At 50.8% G+C, this 25251-nt stretch overlaps 2 protein-coding genes and 1 long non-coding RNA gene across 12 annotated transcripts in view; 2 read left to right on the top strand and 1 right to left on the bottom strand.

Annotated features, from left to right (window-relative positions):
• Positions 1-7642, top strand: part of LMF1 (lipase maturation factor 1) — a 180574-nt gene extending 172932 nt beyond the window's left edge. For 4 of the 5 annotated variants that reach the window (XM_005504541.3, XM_065031272.1, XM_065031273.1 and 1 more), the window contains one exon: positions 7298-7642. In XM_005504541.3, the coding sequence (XP_005504598.2) occupies positions 7298-7472 (175 nt within the window). In that variant the 3' untranslated portion in view covers positions 7473-7642. Of the gene's footprint in view, positions 1-6187; positions 6328-7297 lie in introns of all 5 variants that reach the window. The other variant, XR_010466377.1, reaches the window with a different exon arrangement.
• Positions 7643-13579: 5937 nt separating this feature from the next.
• On the bottom strand, positions 13580-23718 carry LOC110360186 (uncharacterized). Of its 3 annotated transcripts, none has more exons than XR_010466380.1 (3): positions 23537-23718; positions 16132-18783; positions 13580-13987 (listed from the first exon to the last, which is right to left on the bottom strand). It is a non-coding gene; the product is annotated as an uncharacterized LOC110360186 (long non-coding RNA). The 3 variants fall into 3 exon arrangements; XR_010466379.1 differs by lacking the exon at positions 13580-13987 and having other exon boundaries at positions 15533-18367; positions 18597-18783; XR_010466378.1 differs by lacking the exon at positions 13580-13987 and having other exon boundaries at positions 15533-18783.
• LOC102093801 (uncharacterized) overlaps positions 18074-25251 on the top strand; it is a 47910-nt gene continuing 40732 nt past the window's right edge. For all 4 annotated transcript variants that reach the window (XM_065031270.1, XM_065031266.1, XM_065031268.1 and 1 more), the window contains exon 1: positions 18074-18237. The gene's annotated coding sequence lies outside the window, so the exon portion shown is untranslated. The remainder of the gene's footprint in view (positions 18238-25251) is intronic.

Here is a 25251-nt window from a genome sequence, read left to right as displayed (position 1 = left end):
GGCAATAAACGGCTCTGGCGGTTCACGGAGCAGCAGAAGCATTTGATAATCCCAGAGCTGTTTATTACCGCGTGTCCCCTGATGCCGTCAGTGTTGCTCCTGGTACTCACTGTGACTCAGCCTGAAAACAAGACACCGCAACAGATTAAAAAAATCGAGAAAATATATATTATATCTTGCCTTCCAAGACTTTGCCAGCAACAGGCTGTGTCTCTGCTGTGCTTTCTGGCATCAGTGGTGTTAAAAAGGATTAAAGTAGTTGAACACAGGAACTCTTTTTAAAAGGGAAATAACGAAGAGGGATTTTGCCAGGTAATGCTACATCACTCCAGGTGGTGAATAGGTTTATTTTATGGTATTCTGTAACAAGTGAGGATGTGAAACGTTCAGTAATTCAAAGCAAAACTAAAAGCAAGTCTTCATCTTCATTAGTCTTTGCAGGATAACGATTGCGGAGCGTACAGAGGGCTGCAGGCAGGTCCAGGAGGTAATGACACAGCAGCGTGGATGCTGAGCTGAGCACACGCCGCTATAGATCTTGTGAACAGGGTTTGATTCATGCGTTACCCTGGTTTAACCACAGCACAGACTCTGTTTTCACTCTTTAGCAGCTATTTTATAGTAGGAAAAGATCAGGATCCAGCGCTGGTTTTATGTGTCAGCTGCCTTCACTCTGGCATTAGCTTTACTTTAAAAGTTTTCATGGGTCTAAGTGTATTTTTGGGTGGCGTAAAATAAAAATAACGATTTACAAATGCTCATTTTGGCTCAGACCAAAATCCAACACCCTGTTTCACTGTGGATCCCGGGCTGTGGGTCATGTTTTGGGTTTAGCAACCCAAATCCCAACACCCCGGATATTTGGAGCCGGGTGGGTGCTCCCCATGCCCCCCCCCGGCGTGCTGGGTCTGGGTCGGATGCTGCGCTGGACTCTCCCATCACTCACCAGTTCCTGCTGCCATTTACATTCCTGCGGTTATTCCCTGTTTGCTGTTAATGCTTCGCCTGCACAAGGAAACCGAAGTGATCACTTGCCTTTTTTTCCCCCATTTTTTGTGCCCCGTCCCAGTTCTGCTGGGTTGACACTCGTGGCTGGCGCAGGCACAGCGGCTTTTCACCCGCAGTTAATTCTGCTTGGGCGGGCTCGCCTGCTCAGTTTGAGGTTGTTTTTCCTTTAAGTTTCAAATACACCTTTTCTTTATTTCATTTTAAACACCCCCTTGTTGCACATTGAGGCTCCAGCGGGGCCGGCGACCATGGCTGGGAGCTGGTGATTGATCTGCACCCTGCGATCTGGGGGCAAAAACTGCCAGAAGAGGCAGTGAGAGGAATACTTACTTTTTAAATCTAGACAATCTAGCCATGTTTTGAACCCAGCAATCTTCACCTGAGTGCTGGATGAAGACAGCCCTCGCCTTTTTGTTATAACTTCATTTTTAGTTGTGAACAAAACCCTTAAATTTAAGCCTTCAACAGTAACACCAGGAAATAAAAAGGTAATTCAGGGTGGTTGTAGCTGGGATGGTTTTGTAAGGGCATCCCCGCTCCCTTCGGTAGCTGCGTGGAAAAGAAGCTAATTTTCCTACCATATTTCCCCGCCGCCCCCTCCACTCTAAAGGGAATTTTGAGACTTAATTATTTTCATTCCCTGCTAGACTAAATAATTAGGGGAAGGGACTGTTTTCCATAAGAACATTATGCTCCATACTCCACGGAGTTTATTCTGTTAATGGAAACTCTACACCTTAAATAGCCAAGGGACTTTCAAAATGAGTTAATGCCTTCGAAATGAAATTTCTGAGACCAAAGTTTGTAGGTTTCTTTACAACTCTAGAAATTATAGTATTTTTTCAAGTGTGATAAACTTAAAATGAGAAACAGGTGACTGATTAAAAATGAGGGTATTGTTGAGCACCCGGCCTGGCTGAGTGTGAAGCTTTACTTCAAGCACAGTGATGTTTGTGGAATGTAGATTTACAAAATATTATTGTGCAGCGGATAGTTCATAAAACACCAACCGTCATAAATCTGAACGGTAGGGCTTTGGCTGAGAAATTAATAAGAGTTTAACACACCGTCATGGAAACAGACTGCAACAATAAAAGAACACAAAAATCAGATTTTGCCTACAGAAAGGTTTTTATTTTTGACCTGAAGTGTTCAGTGTCTCTGATATTAAATCATGTTCACTTAAGAACTTTTATTCCAATTATAGTAGTACTCTGTTGAAAAAGCCCCAACATGCAGCTGAAGACCTGAATTTGTAGCGGTGCTGTTCTTTATGGAGGTGGCGCTTCCTGTTTGATGCCACCTGGCTGCAGGAGGGCGAGAAGAATATCGAGTTTGGTATTGTTTTTTTATTATTGTTATTCAGTTGCCCATTTATTTCCCACTTGTGCCACAGCTACTGGGCTTTATATACACCTGGGGCCACCTTGTCCTGTTATTTCAGGCCATGTAAGTCACCATGGACATATGGCAGAAGGTGTAGGATGAACCGCCCACAAATGGGTGAACATAGAGTATTTATAAAAAGGTTACTACAACTTGATAGCTCATTAAACCGTTTGTCAGTTTTGGTGTAATTGTAGCATGTTGCTATTGTGAAATCTACTGCTTTGAAATTGGGTCCGTCTTTGAAACTGGGTACTAATATAATTGGAAAGCAAACCTTTATCACCAGCTTTACCAATGTCTGATATCAGAAGGAAATGATTCCACTGTCCTGAGTGCAAGTTTAAGGGATTTTCTTTTGGTATAAACACTCTTGATGTTTCAGCATTGTCAGGGAGGACATGGCTGGTCTCAAAGCATTGGGATTTCTCCCAGGATATAAAATCAGGTTTCCAGCCATGTCTCGTAGTGGTGGCAGCTGCAGCCTGTCCCTAGAGGAATAAACCCCAAGTCGAATCTCCCAAGAGAGTCCTGAGGATGCTCCGGCTCTGCAGGGCCAGACCTTGCAGGAGCTTTGGAGAAAGAGAAGTCAATGGCATTGAAAAACAACCCATAAAACTGCCCTTATTCTGCAAACTTGGGCCAAGATGAATTTATGGTCCCTCCTGCTAACAGGGCTAGAATAAGCAAGAAAGCCGATGATGGAGGCTCCATTCCTGTAATGAATTTGTACTTTCCACTGCCACTTGCTCCCTGATTTACAATGGAGTGGGGAACTTCAAGATTGAAAAAGAAACTACAAAAACCCCCCTCCAAATCGAAAAGGCACCCCATGTTTTGGTTTCTTTCTTCCCTCTCCCACCCCGCCTTGCCCTGTCAGGCCATTAATTCTAACAGAAACCACCAGCTCTGTTTTTTTCCCTTGAACCCCTCAGCTGTTGCAGGGAGACAGCTGCACCCTCTGGAACTAATTACAGCTGTCTAGGAGATTTAGCCCTCCATCCCAACAACTCCAATATTGCTGCTAATTTTTAACACGTACACTTGGAAGATGTCATAATAGGCTGATATATGATCGAATCTTAAAAGCGCTACAGCGCAGCTGCTGCCGCGCATCTGGTGGGATGGGGATATTCATTTAAAAAATAATGCTGATTATTTTTAGCCATTCTGCCCTCCCCGAGGCTGTAGCTTTGTCATAGAATAGTTTGGGTTGGAAGGGACCTTCAAAGGTCTTCTAGTCCAACCTCCTGTTCCTCCATCCGTGTTGTTGCTAGAGCAGGGAGGGTTTTCCTTCTCCTGGAGAGGAAACGCCTGATGTGCTTTATCTGGCGGTATCTTGGTTCTTGCCTCTCAAGTGGCTCCTTTGCCCTTGTGTGTCTGCTGAGGGACGTGTCCTGGGCTCGGCTGGTTCAGCAGATGCTCCTCGGGAGCCATTTCCCTGCCCAGCTGCTGTGGCTGCTGCCCAGTGCTGCCCCAGGAGCTGCTGGTTTGTGTCCGCTCGGTAATCCTGGGAAACTGCCCGCAGTTGGGATTGTCCTTCCCGAGCTTTCCGTCTCCTCTGAAACATGAGTCTGGCTCAGCCTCCTCTAAATATGAGTGACCACCTGTGGCATTAGTCTCCTTTTAACATAGACAAAGCCAGGTACCTTCCCCATGATCTTCTTGAAGATGAGGAAGAAATTTTTTACAATGAAGGTGGTAAAATACTGGCCCAGGTTGCCCAGAGAGGTGGTAGATGAACCATCCCTGGAGAAGACATCCCAGGCCAGGCTGGACGGGGCTCTGAGCAACCTGAGCTGCTGAAGATGTCCCTGCTCATGGCAGGGGTGGCACTGAGGGAGCTGGGAAGGTCCCTTCAACCCAAACTGTTCTGCGATTCTGTGACTCCATGTTCCCATTTCTCCAGAGCAGAAAGCAAGGTTCACACATGCCAGCAGTGTCACAGACCTGTGCATCCCTTCCAACACCCAGAAAGTCTTTACCAGAGCCCTGAAGTTGCAAAAAACAAAAGCAATTGCTGACAAGGTGATCTGTAACCTGTAGCAGTTTCTTAATCTACAGGCAACCACACATACATATGTCTTGCCTGAGTTGCAAGTTGTCCAGTGCTCCGAGTGATGCTTGTAAACTCTGTGAGCCCCAAAATGATGGACTTGGGGGGTGTTAATGCTTCAGCCCTGTTAGTGCCGGGCATGTTCACTCCCCAAATCCCAAGAGGAGGGAGCAGGACAGGAGGAGCTGGGAAATCCCATAATGTCAGGACTGAGGCACCCAGGTATCTTATAAATACTGGGGTAGCTTGTAAAATCTCTGAGCCCTGAAATGAGGGGCTCCGGTGAGTATTAAACTCAGCAGCTTTTATATCGCTGAGCCTTGCAAGGAAAGATTCCTGGAGGTTCCAGGTTTTCTGCATTTCTCCCACAGCTCCTGACCCCAGGAAGGATGGAGAAGACAGAAAGCTTGGTGTCTGGATGCTGCCATCCTATTTGGATGCTCAGAGGTGTTCTGATACTCCAACATATTCCTGCTGCACTTTCTCTGTCCTCAGCCCACGTTGGCTGCTGCAGCCATGGAAAGGTCCTTCAGATTGATTTAGGCTCTGGACAAAATAGCCTGAAACATGGTCAGATAGACGGGCAAACTTTACGCCACAAAAATACAGCTTGAATTGCACGTGGTGGCTTTAATGCTCACACGCTTCTAGTTTTACAGGCCGATCCCTTTGATAGCAAACGCTTTAATAGACAAAGAACATATGGGAAAAATCATAGCAAATCAGATGATAGGTATTGTTTAATCTGGACAGGCAAGCCCGTTCCAAAGGGACAGGGAAATTTTCATTCCAAAGGGAATTTTCATTCCAGCAAATGCAGTCCCTGAGGTTGGGGAGAAGGTGCTTGTCCCGAGGCATCTCCTGAGGTCTCCCAGCTCTGCCCTGGGAGCTCAGACAAGTCACCTGCTCCCTGTGCTCTGCATCCTCATCTAGAAAACTGGAACTTTGCCAGGTGGGGTTTGCAGACAGGTCCTTCAGCGTGGGACACCCCATTAGACCCGTGGGGGTGTACGTAGAGACTGGTCCCGCTGGGGAGATGCTCTGCAGTCGCTTAGTGAAGAAAAACCTCCAAAAGTCCCAGTGTGGCCAGTGAAAGGAGGCTTTGAGCAGGAGACAGACTGGCATAAAATCAGCTACTGAAGCTTTTTTGGGAGGTGGAGGTGTTTTTTGAATTCAAGAAAGCAATCGAGCATCACAGCTTGGAAATCTTTGACCGTCCCGGGCAGGAGCCTGCAGGCTGCCGGGACCCGCGGGAATGTTGCTGTTCAGTTATGCTCTATTTATTAAATTTTGTGCTCCTGTGAAGTAAACACTCTGGGAGTAACACATCAGCTCCCATTTGACTTTTGCCAGCTGCAGAGAAGTGGTGAGGGGAGAAGGCAGCAACTGCAGGGTCTCATGGACGGGGCTGAGATGCGGGTTTGTGCAGCGGGGTGATCCAGGAGACTCTGCCACAGAGTGGTACGGCATCGGGGACACCTCTGTCCCCACACTTCCCTTGGCACCCAGCCCTTGCCAGTAGTTTAAATTAGAGCTGTCCCAGTACAGCTCCAAATGCTTTAGTCTGGGCTTCCTCAGATCCCCCCTTCATTCTCAGTGGAGAGGGAAACAGGGAGATATTTGTCCTGTTTTCCAGCCAGGAGACAATCAGAAGACAGAATTACTGCCGATTGGTACAAGTCAGCAGCAGGTGATGGGTGTGATGAACAGCTCTGCGTTAGTGTGTTTTGTCAGCAGAATCATTTCTCTATCGCTCGTCTGGGTACCCAGCAAGATTTAAATTGAGATGTCAAGATGTGATTGCAGCAGCCCTTTTAATTGGGTGCAGTTTTGTTGGTCGTCTGCGAACTCCCCTGCGTCCCATCGGTGTGACAAAGGTGAGCGCTAATGGCAAATGTATCGGAGTCGTCCCTAATTATTTGAGCAGTAGGAAGGAACTTTGCGCTGCCCCAGGCGCAGCCCCGGGAGCCAGCAGCTGCGGGAGCACGGTGCCCCGCTCAGTAGCAGGGTTTGTATTTTGGTAGTGAAGCAAAGCAGGTTTAAATGAGCACTGACATGACTTTGACATTTTTATATTGTGGCTTATTTTATGAACTTATCCAGCAAATGCGGCGATGCACTCTGCGAGCAGGGACCGCGACGCTGGAGGAGCAGGGTGTTACTCCTTCTCTTGTCAGCATGCCCTACATCAAGCGGGACCAAACCCCCCGAACCTGGAGGCATGGTTAGCCTCCGAATGTGTTTCACGAGACTGATGAATGCTTCTTTCTACACTGCTTTAAAATCTCCTTTTCTGTCAACTCCCAGGGCGGCCAGAAAACAGATGCGCTCATAGCCCCGCTAATAAGCTGCGGAGCAGAAGGAGCAGCCGCTGGCCAGGGCAGGGGGATGTGGGGGAGCTGGGGTGGGAGCTGGGCTCTGTACCTAGAAATATTCTCGGCAGAAATACTCAATAGTTGCTCTCAGAAAACAGTTTTGTTGTTATTGTTTCAAAGTTGGTTGTAGAGAAGCGGAGCGTGCAGCGGTGGTGGGGAGGACATGGGGAGTGTCAACGATGCCTGGTGCATCGTTCAGAAATTGCATCCAGAGGAGCCCAGGAGCTTGACAGGGATGGTGGCATCGCTGCCCACGGCCATCCTAGGGAGGGAGGGATGGATTGATGGATGGATGGAGCGCCGGGATACAGCAACCAGCCAGGCTGAGCACCCTCCAGCCCATTTCTCCATCCAACTATGGAAAAGCTCGAAACTCCTCTCCCAGGGGTCCGTAAATGGGGTCCAATGCCTTTCCAGCTGCCAAAGAGCATGGCCAGCCCCTCCCGAGCTGCTGTGATTTGTGTCTCTGCAGGTGGATCCGAGGGGAACACTTCAAGTACAAGTTCAGCCAACCTGGGGGAAAGCACGCCAGTGAGGGGAGGTGGTGGATTCGGAAGAGGATCGGGCCTTACTTCCCTCCCGTCAACCTCCAGGGCCTGAAGAAGTTTTTTGAAGACAGGAGTTGGCCGTACCCTGCGCGGGACTGATGGAGGGGATGAGCGAGGTCAAGAGGGACCAGCTGGGAAAGAAGGGGAGCTGTCACCCCCCTTACAAATGACATGTCCTGCCTCTTTCTGTATTTTTTATCTGTATCTTTGTTTTTTCACACATTTTTTTCCCATATCACATATTATACAGAAGGTTCCTAGTCAACCTATCCACCTGCTGTTGTGATCTGGTTTTTTTCATCTTTCTGTTTCTCTCTGTTCATCCTTGTCACCACAGCCTTGCCTGATGATTGATCCCTTTTGCCAGGCTGCTCTGTTTGGAAATCATCAGCTCTAGTATTTGGGGAAAAAGGTGAACAAATACTGTAATTAGGGTAGGTGTTGGTGTTGTTCTCCCCAACCTGTTGCATTTTTTGATGGTTGCTGGGGCTGGGCAGTGTCCTCCGGCTGGAGAAAACACTCTGGGACCTCAACTTGAATTTCCCCTGTCCCTCCTGTTTGCTTTGGAGTTTCACCTCATCTCGGTCTGTGTTTAAAATCACCCCAAATTGTCCCAACACTTGAGTTTTCCTCAGTGAGCCCAAATCACAGTGATGGGACGGAAGCGAGAGCAGGAACGTGGATGGCGTCTGAAACAGCTAGCGTCTGGCCAGGGTAGTTTATAATAATCGATGGCTTGTTGGCACGTTCTGCTGCACACGTTTCTTCTTGCAGGGGGAAAAAAAAACGATCAAAGCAACCTGTGTAACACATAAAACCCCGTTGTGTCGGGCCTGCCTGCAGAAAGCCGCAGGTTTGCTGAGAAACCCGAAATAGCTCCTTGCCGGAGCTGCCATGTGGGCTCGGTGACTCAGCCCCGAGGACAAGCGCAGCCTGTGTGTCCCATGTCCCCAGCGCTGCTGATGCTCGCGGGTCACCCGGAGTCGCTCAGTCTGCCGCCAGCCCCACCGCCCTCAAACACGGCTTGTTTGCACGGGCCCGGGCCCGACGGCGCAGACACGTGGGGCTGTGCTTTCCTGTTTGCTTAACCTGGGATTTTTATAACTGGTGCTTTTTGTCAGCGGGGCTGAAACCCGCCTGTTTGGGGAGCTGGCGGAGGTTGGTGCCGATGCTGTCTGGGCGCTGGTGTTCGGGAGGAGCCGAGCATCCCACGGGCACAGTCCGGCACCACCAAGCAGGAGAGGGAAGGGAGAGGGGCAGAAGGGGCTTTGCCAGACTTTTCCCCCGGGGGTTTTGCAGTGATGTTCACCTTGGCCCTCCCAGTGAGGAATTCCAGTGGCTGGAAAGCTCACAATGAGGCTTTCACCCTTCTCGAGCTAATTCATCCCAAGCCACATGCAAGACGAAAAGCGTTGCTGTGTGCTGGGCTCAGGGCTGGGGACAGAGCTGTCCCCGTCGGGGGCCACCAACCTGTTGGGGACCGATGGCACCGTGGGAGGGAGAGGCGGTGGCCACATCTCTGTCCTTGTCCCCAGGGTTCATCCAGCTGAACCCATCCCCTCTCATGTAGGAATGTACCAAAATGTGGTTTTGCAAGAAAAAGGGGTGCAAACTGGGAAAAGCAAACCAGCGAGTAACTCTGTCCCCGGCACGGGGCAGCGTCGGTGTGGGCATAGAAATGCCATTTCACACATTTCTTCCCTCTTTTTTGACCGCCTGTACTGAATGGGCACCACTGAGAGGGTATTTCTGGAAAGGCTTTAAAGCAAACAGCCCTTGCATAACCAGAGGGAGCTTCACTCATTTTTTTTTCTTTTCTAAAAGTGTTGAAAAGGGCAAACAGCCGCAGCCCCGGGAGGGCAGCCCAGCCACGGTGCCACCCACCAGTGCCTGCTCTGACGTGGCTCCCAGGGACACGCCAGCTCCCTTGGGGCTGAGGCGACAGGTGATAAATAAGGTGAGTTGTGGGTGTCACGGCACTTAGGTGTTTGAGGGACGTCCTGTCCCGGTGAGCTGGTGCTGCGGGAGCACAGCTCTCCGGTCCCTGCCCTGGTGCATTCCAGGGTACGTTTGCACAGGGTTGGTTTGCGGTTGCCTTTCCTGCCCAGTTGCTCCATGTCTGGTGGGGTGGAGGGAGCAGGGGGACCCTCCCGTGTCCTTCCCGGGAGGTGGGAGACATGGTGGGACCGGGGGTGCCCAGGGCTGTGTAGTGACGGTGACAGTGCCGGAGGTGCAGAGCCCACCGCTCAGAGCTGCAGATCTGAGCACTCTTGGCCAGGGACCGGGAAACTCCTATATGTTACCCAGTCTTTTTCAAACCAAGATGAATAGTTTAATTGTGAGGCTTGGAGCAACATATAGGGTGCTCCAAATTGTAAATAACATTTATGGCTCGATTGTGTTTTCCTAAATATTTGGAAGCTAGTGTTCTTCTGCGAACAATGGAAGAACATTTTGTTCTGATTACCGTGTGGAGGGACGAGGGCAAACACCGTGATCCTGCATCTCGCTGCCATTATCATCCTGCCAAGGGGCTGGAGACGCTGGAGGCCACATTGTGTCCCTCGAGGTCCAGTGTTGGTCACGGGTTGGGGTTTGTGTCTTGACAGCCAGGGAAGATAACAGTGCAGCTTCAAGCCGAGCATCTCTGTGAGCTCGGTTGCTGCCTGCACTTACTTCATTGCCAGACACCGTTAGAAGCATTATATTTATATTTGCTTTTCCCATGGCTGAAATTGAGCCCTGGAGCTGGATGCACAGAGCAAGGCCAGACCCGTCCCACGGCCCACAACCCCATCTCACCTCTCGTGGGACCTCGGGTGGGATTTTCTCGCAGGTGAGTTGGCCGCGAGCAGCACCCGCTGTCCATGTGTACAGAACCTCCCAAAAAGGCAGTTTGCACCTTCCCAGCGCCCAGGATGGCCACGGTCACGCAACTAAATCCCGTGGAGGATCCCACCTCTGCCAGGGTCCTGCCTGGGGGTCCTCCTGGCAAAGCCAGGGGGTTGGAAGTCGCTGTTAAAGGCGATTCTGTCCTCAGTCGCACGCTCTGCTCCCCGTCCCTCTCTGCGGGTGCTGGGGAGCTGGCAGCTTCACTAATGGTGTCGGGGGCCAAGGGTGCCCCCCTGCATGGGTGATGGGTGACAGGTGATGGGTGACGGACATCCCCCAGCATCCCTCACAGGCTGGTCACCAGCAGCAAATGGTGCTGGCCTCCCCCATCCCCAACTTAATTAATTTCTTTTGGTTTCCAACCTCTGGGTCAGGGATAATGGAACCCAGACCGGCATTGCCATTCCTGTTTGCTGTGCTTTGTGCTTGTTAAGCTTTTTTTTTCTTTTCTTTTTGGTTTTTGTTTTTTTCAAATCAAAAATTCTTGCTCCGCTCTGCAGTACTGGCTGGAAGATAATACCCATTCAAAGGCAGTGAGGAAGGTGCATGCAGGGGATTAAATTAGAAACGTTTCCCTGGGACAAAATTTTGAAAAAAAGAAAAGAAACAATTATTTAGAGGGGGTGAGGAAATCAGAACCACATTGTGTTATCTGTTGACTGGAAGTTTTCTGGGAGAGGGATGGTTTTTTTTTGGATGCTGAGCTATGCACTGAAAGTAAAACTTTGTGGCATTCCCAAGTCTGCGTGCCATAAATCTATTTGAAAGAGAACTCTGTCCGAGGTCTGCTCCTGCCAGGCTCCTCTTCCTCACTTGTCTTTGAAGAGGGGACGGGGACACCCACCAAGTGCCCGCAGAGGATCAGGGTCCCGACACGAGCTCCAGCGCCTGTCGGGTGCGGGGTTTGGGTCCATCAATCACAAATGGGCTGATCACCCCCCTGACAACTCTCTTCTCTTGGCTGTTTTTTCCCAGCTCATCCCCTGATGCAGAGCCTGATCTAATCCCGTTCCCTCCTGCTGTGTGAGCTCCAAGCCCACCCCGGTGCCACCTGCGCCGAGAAGGGAAGGACGTGGCCAGGCTGCTCGCCCCACTGCAGGCCTGGGCAGCTCATATGTACCAGCAGATGGAGTTTAGCTCGTCTCTCATACCCAAGGAGTGGCAAAATCAATCTGTTTTTGCACAATCTGGGAAGGCCCAGCAGTGTGGCTTTCAGGGCGCGCTGCAAGGGACGATGCGCATGTCAAGGGAAAGGCTGGATCAGCCATCCAGGCGTTCCCAGAGGGGCTGGTGGCTTCAGCTGCTTTATTACCCTGCTCTCTGTATGAGACTTGGGCTCAAACTTCTTTGAAAATGAATTTGCAAGGGCTTTCAAGGTTGTATAGATCAACCACCTGCCTCCAAGCCCTCCAGGAGAGCTGTCTTCTGATGGGAAGATGGAAATGGGTGCCGTGCATTGATGTGCAACACATTTACCCTCCCACACGAATTTTAGATGTAGCTGGAAAATCTTTACGATGGATTTCTTCAGGCTGGACATGAGGAAGAAATTTTTGACACTGGGGTTGGTGAGAGTCTGTCCCATGTTGCCCAGAGAGGTGGTGGATGAACCATCCCTGGAGACATCCCAGGCCAGGCTGGATGGGGCTCTGAGCAACCTGAGCTGGTGAAGATGACCCTGCTCATGACAGGGGTGGCACTGGGGGAGCTGGGAAGGTCCCTTCAACACAAACTGTTCTGTGATTCAAAGATTCTGTGATTATATTTTTTGAAGTTCTGTTTTCCCATCGGGGTTTGTTTCTGCTGCAGGAACACAGAGAGGTTCCCAGCTCCATCATTATCACTCATGCTGGCCACTGGGCCCCAGGAGGACAGCTGCCCCTCGCAAACCCCTCAAACTGACAGCCTTCCTTTAAAAAAAATACCTCTAGAGTTGGTGTAAAAACCAAAAGATTTAGGGTGACTGATGTTTTGGGAACATGGGGCCTGTGGTGGGGTCATGGTGAGGAGAACATGAGGTTGTCCCTGTACGAGGTCCTTGTGCACTCCTGCTGTCATTGTACAGCGCACCCACCCTGAGATTTCATCATTCCCGGATCGTTTCTAAATTGTAGTTATTTGTTTTAAAGTAGCCAACCTTCAGTCTGGGAGTTCCTGCAGAAAATGCACGTATTTGTATACCCTGCTCCCAGCTGCTTTTAGAAGCTGGCTTTACTTTAACACATATTAAAGGAAAGAGCTTTTTTCCTTCCCAGTAGATTAAGTTTGGCTAAACAATTCAGTGTGAACTGCTGGGCAAGAGGCAGAAACCTGTAGGCTAAATTACCCAGCTGCTATAAGTTTAGACCAGCATGGGATGAATTTCAGGATCGTATATTAGTTTTCATTTAATCTGATTATTCTGCGCTGGAGTTCCTGGAGGCTCTTCAGGTTATTGTCAGTCAAAAGAATCTTTAAAAGCTTCCATTTGCACTCAACTTTTCCCATTAGAAGTCTATTTTCATTATGGATCGATTTTTATTTTAATGAAAAAATGATTCTCCCAACTTCTTGCTTTTTATTTTACCGCAGCCAGGATTAAAACTGAAGCCACGATGGGGTCGTGCCACTCAAAATACCATTTTCCTTTTTTGCTGAGGCCATTGTCTTGGTTGAAGGAGCTTGGGCAGACGGTGAGGAGGCAGATAATGGGGAAAAACAGCTTCTCTGCTCCCAGCGATGCTCCTGGTACCTCCTCATCCTCACACCCCTCCCTCCCTCCCTGGGAAAATGCTTTAAATGGTTTGAATCCTGGGGGGATTTCTTGCTCTAAAGTCTGGGAGACTAATGTGGGACTAACTGGTCTTTAAAGCCCCGTGCTGTGTGGCTCCAAGTCGCGCTGTCAATGCATGGGCTGGTTATATCTGCCCCCTCCTCTCAGTTCCAGTTTGGGGAGCTGGGAAGGCAGCAAACCCCCAACTTTGCGATGGTGGGACCATCCTTGTCGGGTCTGTCCTTTGGGCAGGAGTGGCAGGTTTGGTGGTTCGGGTGTCCCAGCACTGAGCTGAAGGCACCTCCTGGGGCATCCATCCCACCCCAGCACTGCCGGTGGGATGGCAAAGGGCCGAGAACCCGTGTGGTAGGGAAAAAACAATAGAGAGACATCCAGAAATAAACCCTAACCCTGTTTTCTGTATTTATGCAGGATTTTGCATTGGATGTGCCAGCCTGAACCTTCTGGAGTCCACATCTCACCCGTGCTGCTCCGGTGGGCAATCCCAGTGCTGACCCGTTGGGGAACAGGACCGTGCCAGCCACCTCTGTGGGGACATCCATCTCCTGGTACCTTGTCACTGCCTAAAATCCTTGTTTTTTCAGGTTTTAGACACAGGCAGGTGGGGAGGAGGGGACTGAACTGCAACACCAAATTGTCCCTGTGTGGGTTGTGCCCCAGCTCTGACACCAGCACCACCCAGGTCCCCCCCAATGGCATCAGAGTTTTCCATCCTCCTTGAGCTCCTTCTTTCCCCATCAAGCCATCAGGCAGGACAAGCCCCCACCTTTAATTTTCCACAGTCAGTGGGATTTTGCTGTTCCCTTCACATCACCAAAACACCAGGTTTTCCCCCATTTCCCGCGGCACAGGCTGGGATTTGCTTCCTCCGCGGTAGCAGCTCCGGATAAGTTTGCACATTGCTGAGCTTTTCCCTGTTGCTGGGACAATTATACTAAAATCACAGCACCTGCAAGCAGTTAGTTAGAATAATAAATTAGTGATAGATTATCAAATAAGTGTTGGCTTCAGATGAGGTCATCCTAGCACCGTGTCGTGGGTCTCGGAGGGTTTGCCGACTGCTTTCCTGCCGCTGATGGGCTAAATAGCTCTTGTATCAGTCAATAAAAAACTTGTAGAGATTAAAGAATCAATTAGGCATTAGCCAAAGGGGCAAAAGCGTAACCCAAACATGCTGATAAAATCCAGTAGGTGATTATGGGAACGGTTCTTGTTTCATTTTACTTTTGAAAGGAATAATTGCTCATTACAGAGCATGGAGCGACCTGGACTGGATACTTTTCCAGCCTTGTAGAGGAGGAAATTCTAGCGTTGAGCTGACAGGCGCGGAGGCACGCTGTGCTTTAGGGCTGAATGGGCATTTTTTTGGATCATTGCTTTCAGAAGTATTGTTTTGTCCCTGCAGTATTGGCCAGGGGAGCTTGGTGGAGCTTGGTGCAACCTCAGTGTGTTCAGGATACAGAGAGATGCTCGCAGGGGAGGCAAGAGGGATGGGACCAAAAATCGGTGCCTGCGTCTTTTGGAGCCCCAGGGCTCTGCTGCTTATCACATAAACTTTGATTAACCAAGTAAAATCTGATCAGCTGAAAAAGCATCTAGGGATGTCTATATTGTAGCTTTTTTCCAATATTTACCATATGGCCTTCCATCTTTCAGGCACATACACCTGCAGTGCCGGCCCCGGCCGGGAATTGGGCTGTGCAATGTCATGTTCTGCTAATTCATGTGAACATTTATTAAGTGTTAGTCTGGTGCAAAGCCTTAACCTTGTTTTGGGCCAAAAATAGGGAATACCTGCCAAGGGGTAGCTCCTTGGGAAGGAGCGACCTGAGCATCCCAAACGGCTCCTGGGCTGCTCCAGGAAAGCCCTGTGGATGGGCTGGGGATAAGCAGCAGACTGGGTTATTCTGGTTCAGTCCTGGTGTTTCTGCAGGATGGGGCATTCACCAGATGATTTTCTAGGGAGGAAAGTTCAAATGAACTATTGCTTTTTTTCCTCCTTCTTGTATTAGGATGTTTGGTTTTACAAGGGAAAAAAAGCACGGATTGCATTGTTTCAAGTCGTTCCTGTTTGGAGCTATTTCTGATGGGGGAACATGATGCTTTTGAGCAGATTTTTAAGTCATTTCCACTCCACAAGAAGCATTGGCTGCTCAGTGCTCCCAACAAGAGCAAGCATTCCTTTTGCGGTGGAGCAGCTCCCCGGGAAGGGCTGCTCCACCAGCACGCTCAGTCCCTTTACTGCTTAAGGAGATTTACAAGCAAAAAAAGGCAAAAATCAAGCAATCCTGCAAGCACTCTGGGCATGGGGTTATTTGGAGGTGACATGAGGACATGGTGCCACGAGGACTGCAGCCACCGGTGTCCCCTTTGCTGGAGCACACGGAGCCAATTCAACCCAGCCAAGCTCCCAGCTGCCTGCCCTGGGTGCTTATGTATCCCTCACAAAGCATTATTTTTATGGCATATATATATATAAAGCACATGCACAGTGTACATCACCGCTGGGCTGGCGGCACCTCAGTCCGTGCCGGCCAGGCCAGGAACAATCAGTTTATTGCTCTGTGCCATCACCCCGCAGCTCCCTGTGTACAGGCCTGGGGGGGTGAGATGGGAATTTGGTTTTGGTTTGTTTTCTTTATTTATTTTTTCCCTTTTTCCAGGTCACATACCACCAGGCCATGCCATGGTTGCAGGCAGGTTGAGGTGCGTGAGTTTGCTTGAGCAATGTCGGAGAGTTTGGAGAGTTGGAGAGATGTGCCGTGGCTAAGGCATCGCTTGCCCTCTTGTTTTCCACGTGCACAAAAAAAAGGAACAAAAAATAGAAGCCCAAGGGCTAGCTGCCCAGCTGCAGTAAAAACTCTTGCAAAAGCTAATTTTGCCCAGCTAACAATGAACGGCTGCAGCGTCAGGAGGGGAAGAAACGCTCCCGGCTGGTGCGGGAGGAGTTGGGTTTCAAGTGCAGGGAAAAAAGAGCCCGATCCTCACTCGGGGGCTACGTGCTGCTAATCCCCTGTTTATTCTCTGTCTAGCCCAGCCGCCTACACTCTGCTAAGCTTTTGTTCATTAACAAGGTCCAGGGTAAGGAGATACCTCTGCGGCAGCTGTGCCGGCGCGTGGTCCCGGCAGCGACGGTGTCGGCAGCGCCGCATCCTCCTCCGGCGCTCGGCACGGCGCAAACTCCATCCTCCCGGAGCAGCTCTGGATTCATGGGGTTTGAGCCTTTCGGGATTATTTCAGCTGAGGCCCATGGTGCGTCCCTGCTGCTCGTCAACTCGGATCAAGGTTTTATGCTTCTAAGACAGCGGCAGAGAATAGGAGGAATGTAGCAAATAGTGCGGAGTGAGCAGCCCCGGGTGCTGCCCTAGGGCTGGTACTTTTAATTAGGAAATTCATCTTTGTCTCCTGGGCTGAGTTCAAGGGCCAGCTGCTGCCCTGAGGTGCTGAGAAGTGGGAAAGTGGGATCTCCGCACCCCAGGTTATAGATCTGGTTTTGATCCCAATGAAGTGTTGAAAGAGGCAAATCCCTTGTATATAAAATAATAATTAGTAGTAATTTATCATTAATTATTAATAATAATGCAAGTGTTGAGATACTAAGGCAGATAAATACACTTTGGAAACAAAAGGCCTGTAGAATTGTTCTGATCTCCTGGAGTAAAGTAACTTTTATACAGACTAAGAAATGTTTTGCAGAACTTTAAACAAATTCAAAGGCAACTGAATTCCTATGACTTCAGGCTCTGAGATGATTGTGATTGTTCCTAAGCCGAGGGGAGATGCCACCTGCACCTACAACAGTTGTAGCACCCACATACATACACGGGTTTTAGCCACCACATCCCTGCCGGGCAGCGCAGCAGGAGCTGAGCTTTGCCCCTTCAGTGGGACCTGGAGGCCGAGAACCAACAATGGCAAACCCAGAAATTGAGTCAGAAGACAAGAATGAGGAGTTGGGCTTCTCCCTGTCTCCAGAAAGACCTTCAGCTCCTTTGGGAATGGCCACACTGTGCGGACAACCCTTGCTCCGAGACCCTCTGCCGATTGAGCGCTTACCCAGCGGAGCCGGAGCAGCCGTGGTTGGCTTGGTCGTCTCCTTAAGACATCCCAACACCCCTTCCTGCTCACTCCTTTAATTAATTACATTTTCTGTCCCTTTGTGGCACGGAGGAGCGCGCAGCTGTGGGCTCGGAGCTGCCATCTGCAGCGCCCGCCCGGGAAAAAAACCTCATTGCAGCTGCCTGTGCCTGGTACCAGCGGTACCCGGGGAGGTCATTCATCACCGGGAGCCCAGGCGAGGAAGCTTGGCAGGGAGGAGGAGGATGGTAACCACAGGAGGCAAATCTTAAAAATACTCTGCCACAGCGGGTGTTGTATCTGCAGCCTCGGAGCTTGTTTCCTCCTGCTGTTACAGAAGGGCAGGATGCGGCCGTCATGTCCCGCATGGGATGGAGCCCAGTGTGCCTCCATCAAGCTGCTCCTGCCTGTCAGTGGGAGAAATGAGCCATGCTCCGGGGCCAGCTCGGGGAGCCCTTCCCCAGAAGCACAGCGAGGGGCTACGAGTGCTTAAATCAGCAATGCAGCACATTGGGTTGTGTTGGGTGGTTGTGGAGTGTGTTTTGCTTGGTGACCTCAAGGACGCCCTTCCTTACAATCTTTCCCTGCTCTGTAGACCCATCTGTGCTAACAGCAAAGGGCAGGAGGGAGCAAAATGTGTGAGCTGAGACCTACGGGTACTTATGGGTGTCTGGCTCCACTGCCTCTGGTTATGGGCAATGCTGCTGAAAGCTCTGACCCATTGTCTCCTGCAGCAGCTGAGGGTCCAACCAGGGCCACCACAGCAGCGTGGATGGCCCCAGAGCAAGGACACAGCTATGGGCTGAGGTCCCTGGGCTAGGGAGCTCATATTTTCCACCCTCAACATGACGCACCTCCCCAGCCGTCACTCGCTCTGGCAGGGGGAGCCAGCAGCCACCCACGGGTGATGTCCACAGCAGCTCTGACCTTGCCTCTGGTATCTCTTCTTGGCCCGCAGTTCACCGGAGAGGAGAGTGGGAATCGGGAGCTGCACGAGGCACAGGGGCTGACCCCAAAACCCCACCTGCAGGTCCCTGGACACGGGTGACACCACCAGAGCCATCAGTGGAGACATCTTTGCTCCTGCAAGATGGGATGCAGTCACCGTCCCAGCAGAAAGAGGTGAGAGCCAGGGGACCGTGGGGACCAGGGACGGGGTGGCTGCATGGGGCAACGTGACTCAGTCAAATGATGCCTTTCCAACTGGTTTTCTCTCTGTGGGATGCCCCGTCTTTCCTGTTTACTTGTTATTCTGGAAATAGAACAATAAATAATTTATCGCTGATCGGTTGGCGCGCATCCGACCTGTCAGTTAAGTTGATTTTAACTGGCCAAGTGTCAGGGCAAAAGGCCAGGAACGCTGTGCTAGGGAACAGTCCCCACCACAATTATAAGATTAACACCTTGTTTAGTGGTCAGATACTGTCAAGTGGTAAAAGATTGCTCCGGTTCGTCTCTATAGAGCATCGCTCACAAATTACCTTATTAAGCAGGATCTTGCTCGCGGTCGCTCCCTGCACCTGTGGCCTCAGATATTTCCATTCATAGTGGAGAGGAGGCCAACACTCCACCGGGGCTGCGCAGCTGCGGGAGCATTATTCCCTCTTACCATATTTGCATATCAATGAGCCCCTGATTAATATTTAAAGAGCCAGCTGTCCGAGCCACCTATGAAAGAAAAAAAGCTCTGTGAGGTTTTTATATATTTTTTTAAGGGATAACACTTACTGCCCTTTATCAAGTATGCTTCATTTTTACCCCCCCTTATTCTTTTATTTAAGAAAAAAAAAATGCCAGGGAAAAAAAAAATATGAAACGCCATTAACGAGTTATCAGTGAATGAGTTGTGCTGCTCTCAATGCTCCTCAGTCCTTTTGTGCCGTAGTTGCAGCTGCATCGAGCAGGTTTTTCGGGGCAGGAGCCGACGGGCGCCCATGGGAACTGTATCTCCGGGCAGCTCAGCGTGAGCACAAGGCCGGGAACCGGGCCGGGCAGGGGCTGCCTGTCCTGCACGGGATGTATTTCCATGGCCCCGGCTCCCCCAGGCTCCTGTCACGGAGCCGTGGCTGGTGCCGATGTCCGTGCAGTCCCTGGGGGGGAACAGATGCAGCCGCATTGAGGATGAGGATGCTGATGGTGACCTGTTGGTTAACGCAGAGGAGCAAGACAGAAATAAATGGCTCGAGCGGGCTAATCAATTGAAATGCCATCAAAAAACTAAGAATTGATATTTTCCATGCTTCCCCAGCACTATTAATTGCCAGGTGGTTTTGTTCCAGGCTTAAAAAGCTGTCATTTTAATAGACTACTCTCTTGCCATTTTTTTTTCCTTGAGCATTTGTCAATAATCCTCCAACAGCGGCAGCTTTGTTATTCCAACTAATTGGAGTCAAGTAGGGCTGCAAGAAAAGATTGTTCACGACTGAGCCCTGGGAAAAAATGCAAAAGGATTTTAATTTTCAATAAAATATGCAGATAAGTAGAAATTAACAGTGGGGAAGGAGGTCTGGAGCCTGCGTGAATAATGGTGCCGCTCAGACGATGGTGGCTCAAGTGAATTAATGAGGATTCAGGCAACTTGTTGGTGATGCCGGTGACTCTGCAGGGCCATGGGTGCGCAGACAAGCCCCCCGCACCTGCACTTTTTGGGATTTTAATAGGTATTTCCTGTGTGCGTGGAGGTGAGCGAGCTGTGTATCTGGCCGGCTGTGCCTGGCGGCAGCTGGTGGGGAGGTATTTCAGGTCACACTTTGTTATTTTCTTACACAAATGAGGGAAATTTGGGCGTCCCCTCACAGTGGCGATGGGATCGCTGCGGGATGCTGCAGTTCTCGTGAGGCCATGTACGGACATGGCCCCTCTCTGTCCCAGCCCCATGGTGACCACTGGCCCCTCTGGCTGTGGATTTTGGCCACACAAGTGTTTCTCCACATTCCCCTGCCCCTTGCTGCGTTTCGACCCGGCTGATGGCAGATGGTCCCGTCTGCTGGTGCAGCCTCCAGAGAGGAACGAGACACTTGGGAGCGGAAATAAAAGTCTTCCCAGCTTCAGCAGAGATGTGGCCGGCTGGCTGGATTCTCCCAAAAGGCCTGTCCTTGTCCTGCTGCTGCGTGCCTGGGGACCGGGGACAGTGGCACTGAAGGATGCCCTCTGCAAAGGGGTTTGCAGATGTGATGGGATGTTTCCTAGCGATGGGCTGTGTGACGCCTCCTACAGCGCAGCCCTTCCCGTGGGGGTGGGAAGGGCTGTCCCTGTCCCCGGCTGCATCGGCAGGGGACTGGGTGCTGGAGGGTGACCAGGTGCTGACATAGGGCAAACAACCCATGTGCTGCTTGCAGGGTCTCGGTGCCACCAGCACCATGCAGAACAGGTCGGTTCCACATTTCCCAACAAGCCAGAGTGCTTTTTGGGAGGATTTAGGACAACTACCACCTCCGAGCAGCCATGCCCCATCCCACTGCTGTGTGCCTTCCCGCTGAGCACAGAGGGGATGCTGGGCACAAAGAGGTTTCCTGAGGGCAGAATGGGGCTGGCTGGGGTGTTGGGGACACACCACCCCTTCCCGCCCCCGCCAGAGTGAGCAGCCCCTTGGGGACAGGGACAGCTGAGCTGTCACCTGTTGGAGCTCAGACATGGCAGCTGCGGCCAGCACCACCCGGCGGCTTTGAACCTGCCAGATTAGTCAGAGGAGGGTGGCACATACGCACTTGTGCTCCGCATGCCAACACCTTCCTCTTCTTCGTTCTCCTCCTCCTCTTCTTCCTCCTCTAGCCTCCCTCTGGGTGACGGTCAAAGCATCATCAGCATTTAGAACACCAGGTTCAGATCTGCTGAGCTTTATCCTTCTTATCCAAAACAGGTAAAATCATAGGAAATTCCAGGGGGGGAAAAACAATACAAGTCATTTTTTAACTTTGGGAGAGCCAGAATCTGCATGTGGACACAGCCCAGTGCCCAGCTACCTGGGTTTTTTTCCACTCCATCTTTTCCCATCATGTTTCCTGCTTCCCAGGAGAGGAGCTGGGGTGGTGGGACTTCATCAGCAGGTGGGTGACAGCCCTGGCTCTGCAGATGTCCCCTTGGCAGTGTGGGCTCCTCGTTGTTGCCTCCTGTCTTGTGTGGCCGCTGCATCTCCAGTTTGGGTGTGTTATGTCCCATTCTGTCTGTGTCAGGTCCCAGTTTGGGTACGTGCTGCTCTATGCTGCTCTCCCTTTCGTGGTGACGGTGGAACGTGACTCGTGGTGGGCAGCTGTGACACGTGCGGGTGGCTCCGGTCCAAGCTGTCCCCACACCAAGCTCAGTCCCGTGGCAGGACCAGGACCAAGGTTTGGCCTTGGTCCCCAAGGCTGCATTTCTCCAAGGGCAGGATTTGCCCTCTGCTATTAAAAGCAGAGCGGGTTTGGTTTGAGTCTGTTGGCTTTTCTTTTTTAAAAGCATTCTTCCCAGTACTGTAATTTTAAAATTACCCAGTTTCACTATCTGTTCCCCACGCTCATGCTTTTGGTCTATTTAAGAGCAAGAGTGTAACATTAAGGTGATTTATAGCAATCTCTGGAGTGGAAGGGCAGAGACTTGGGTATTTTTTCCTTTTCCTCAGGTGAAAGAAAACCTCAAATGTTAACTCACGAGACATTACAACGACTGCTCCGTCAATCCTTGATTTATGAGCTCAAATTTATGAGTTAAAAATTATTATTCCACTCGCATATATTTTTTCCCCTGGCCGTTTTAGTGCTTGTGAAAGGTGAGGAGTTTGACAGCTCCTGGAAACAAAAGCCTTTAATATCTCCCCGAGCGAGGCTCTCCCAGGCAAGAAGAGAGATGCCAAGAGGGGCTTTTCCTCCCTGCTGCAGATATTAGTCACTCCAGGCTGGTCTTAACCAAACAGAGCAGGAAATTTGCTTGAGATAAACCAGGACTAATTAGCAAAGTCCATTCTTGGTGCTTGCGGAGTCCCCTTGGTGGCTGGATCAGCGCGGGGCTGGAGGGTGAGGCTGGGTGTGCGGGATGCCCATCACCCCCCCAACATTTTCAGACCTCTCCCAAATCTTTTTGGACACCTCCAGACCTGTTGGCGGGGACACGAGGGGGTTTGGGCTGTGCTGTCACACGGTGATGGCCAGTCGCCCTCCTCCAAGGTTGCTTTGGGATTATTTTTAGTCCCTTTGGTGAAGTGCCTCCTCCCTCCTCCATCCCTGAGTGACACCAACGTTTTGGGCCTAAACTAAACTGGCAGCAGTCTTTAAAATATAACATGCGTGAAATACCAGGGAGCAAAAAAATATCCTCTTTAAAGCATATGTCACGCAGTGGCTTAGAGAGCTGGGGGATTAAAACCTTAGTGGAGCTTGGGAAATAATGCCAGAGCCCCTGCTGCACTTCATTAAAGTACATTTTTGACGCAGCTTGCCATATTCAGCAACAATTTAGCTGACCAAAAACTGAATCGAAAGGGACAGGCAACTGTGTAGCATTTTGTTATGTTTTCATTTTCAGCATTTTTTCATGTCAGTTTGCCATCTGCTGCCCCGGTTGCTGTGCTGTGCCAGGGGCAAGGCTGAGCCCCTCAAAAAGTGCTGGAGGGTTTGTGTCTATGTCCCCAAAAAATCAGATGGAGTTGGGGTTGGGGTGGTGCTCCCATGGGGTGCACTGGATGCTGAGGCTCAGCACCGTGCCCACCTCCCCATCAGCTTCTCCACTCAACCCACAGCCACGAACACCACTCATGAGTCCTAAAATCATAGAATCACAGAATCATTTTTGGTTAGAAAAGACCTTTAAGATCATTGAGTCCAACTGTTCCCCCACCCCTGGCACTACCCCATGTCCCTGAGAACTTCATCTCCATGTCTGTTCAAACCGTCCGGGGATGGTGACTCCAGCACTGCCCTGGGCAGCCTGTTCCAATGCCCGACAGCCCTTTGGGGAAGAAATTGTTCCCCAAATCCAACCTCAACCTCCCCTGGTGCAACTTGAGGCTGTTTCCTCTGGTCCTGGCGCTTGTTCCTGGGGAGCAGAGCCCGACCCCCCTGGCTCCAAGCTCCTTTCAGGCAGTTCAGAGATCAGAAGGTCTCCCCTCAGCTCCTGTTCTCCAGCTGAACCCCCCAGGTCCCTCAGCTGCTCCCATCACACTTGTGCTCCAGCCCCTTCCCCAGCTCAGTTCCCTTCTCTGAGCTCACTCCAGCACCTCAAGGGCTTTCTTGTTGTGAGAGGCCCAAAACTGACCATAGGATTTGAGGTTGGGCTTCCCAAGTGCCCAGTACAGTGGGACAATCGCATCCCTCATCCTACTGGCCACGCTATTCTTGATGCACACCAGGATGCTGTTGGCCTTTTTGGCCACCTGGGCACACTCTGGCTCGTGTTCAACCAGCTGTCCTTACATTCTCCTCCATTTCCACACCCCATTCATCCCACAGACCTCTCTTGTCAGGCGAGCTGGGGAGCAGGAAGAGTTACAGGTCATGTGAAGACATGAGTGATGCTCCTGAGGTCAAGGGAGAGAAGGAATGGTCCCAGAGGAGCCGAGCAGCCAGGTCCAAATATGTATCCACCATGTGCATCTTCTCCAAGAGCAGCCGGCCAGTGTTCCCACAGCGTGTGTCACGGTTCCCTGAATAACCAAGGCGCTTATACAAACAAAACAAAGAAACCCTCCGTCTCTCCGGAGACAAGTCACAAACAGAGAGCCAGGCCAGGCCCACGGATGGAGCTGGATGCAGTGAATCACTCAACCAGCTGTAGTTTAAGCAATTTGGGTCAAACATGCACCCTGGCGTCACGCCACAGACCCGTCTTGGGTTTCACTTGTTGTACCTTGGCTCAGGGTTTGCCTGGCAGTTGCTTTTGGTTAATGGTAAAGTCTTCGGGGTTGAAGGTGGGTACCTGCTTATGCAGAGGTACCGCTGGAACGTGCTGTGTTGGTTTTATTCCTATTTATTATTATGTCAGTTTTATTCTTGGCTAATTTTTACTGCAGCTGAACACAAAGGACAGCAAGAATAGTATTAGCAGAGAGCTTTACTGAGCTATTAACATTCCCTTTGGGTGCAGAGTGAACTTAGACACTCAACAAGTGTATAAACGGGTCCATAAAACGTGCCCAGGGTATCCCAGCGGTGCAGACTGTCCCACTGCCATGGGGAGGCGAGGGCCTGGAGCCCTGGGCTTGGTGCAGCTTCGGCTTAGCAACACTGGGCCCAGGGGACCTTTCTCTGGGATTACATCAATAGCATGAGGATGCTGAGTGTATTGTCTGGGAATCTAGAAGACGAGGTGTTGCGTGGTGTTGGTTTTTTAGTTGCTTTGAGATTATGTATATGATAAAATATGTTCTTCTGACTCTGGGGCTGCCTGCAAAAAGGGACATGGCTTGATTTTCTATACCTGGAATGTGACAGCTCTGTTACCACTGTGAGGATGCTGTGAGCCAGGGCGGCTTTATCCACGTTGTCCGTATCTCGTTGGAGCTGCTCACACTGTTTGGGGTGATGCTTTAAGCAGCTGTGGGATGTGGCTTTGGATGGCACTAAAACCTGGCATCTCCATTCCTGGTAGGGGATTTTACCCCCAAATAGTGAGCAAGGTAGGAGAAGGAACAGAGGGGGTATCGCTGGGAGCCCCCCAAGGCTGGGGGTGCGAGCAGGAGCCCTGGGGGAATGGGTGAGCGCTGCAGGGGGAGCAGAGCAGGACTTTGATTAGCTCTGCACTGAGTCCTGTGTGCAACACAGGAGCAAAAATGGGGAGAAGAGAGTAGGACACGGACTCTCCCTTTGGGAACAAGCTGCTTTGCGCAAAAGTTTGCTAGTGGGTGGAGAGGCGGGAGAGGCGAAGAGGGTGCAGTTCCTAAATTGATGGCTGGCTGGAAAACGGAGGTTTGCCCCCGGGCAGCAGGGGATTAGCCATGGAAGGGGGTAAAACGTCCGGGTTTCCTTCGGTCAGGATCACAGGGACATAGTTGAGTGCCGGCCAATGCATCGTGCAGGCCAGCGCTCCGCAGACAGATTCCACCTCCCGAAACAACCACATCACATCGGGCTTGGCAGCCCCACTCCATCTGGCAGCCGCTTCCTAAACAGGCTCAAAACTGAGCTCACGGGGAGCCAGAATTACCTCTCGTCCCAGGAGGGGACAGCA

This window comes from Columba livia, chromosome 15 (genome assembly GCF_036013475.1).
Source record: "Columba livia isolate bColLiv1 breed racing homer chromosome 15, bColLiv1.pat.W.v2, whole genome shotgun sequence".
NCBI classification, from domain to species: Eukaryota; Metazoa; Chordata; class Aves; order Columbiformes; family Columbidae; genus Columba; species Columba livia.
The sequence above is the reverse complement of the archived record's forward strand: the minus strand, read 5'-3'. Positions and strand labels throughout refer to the sequence as shown.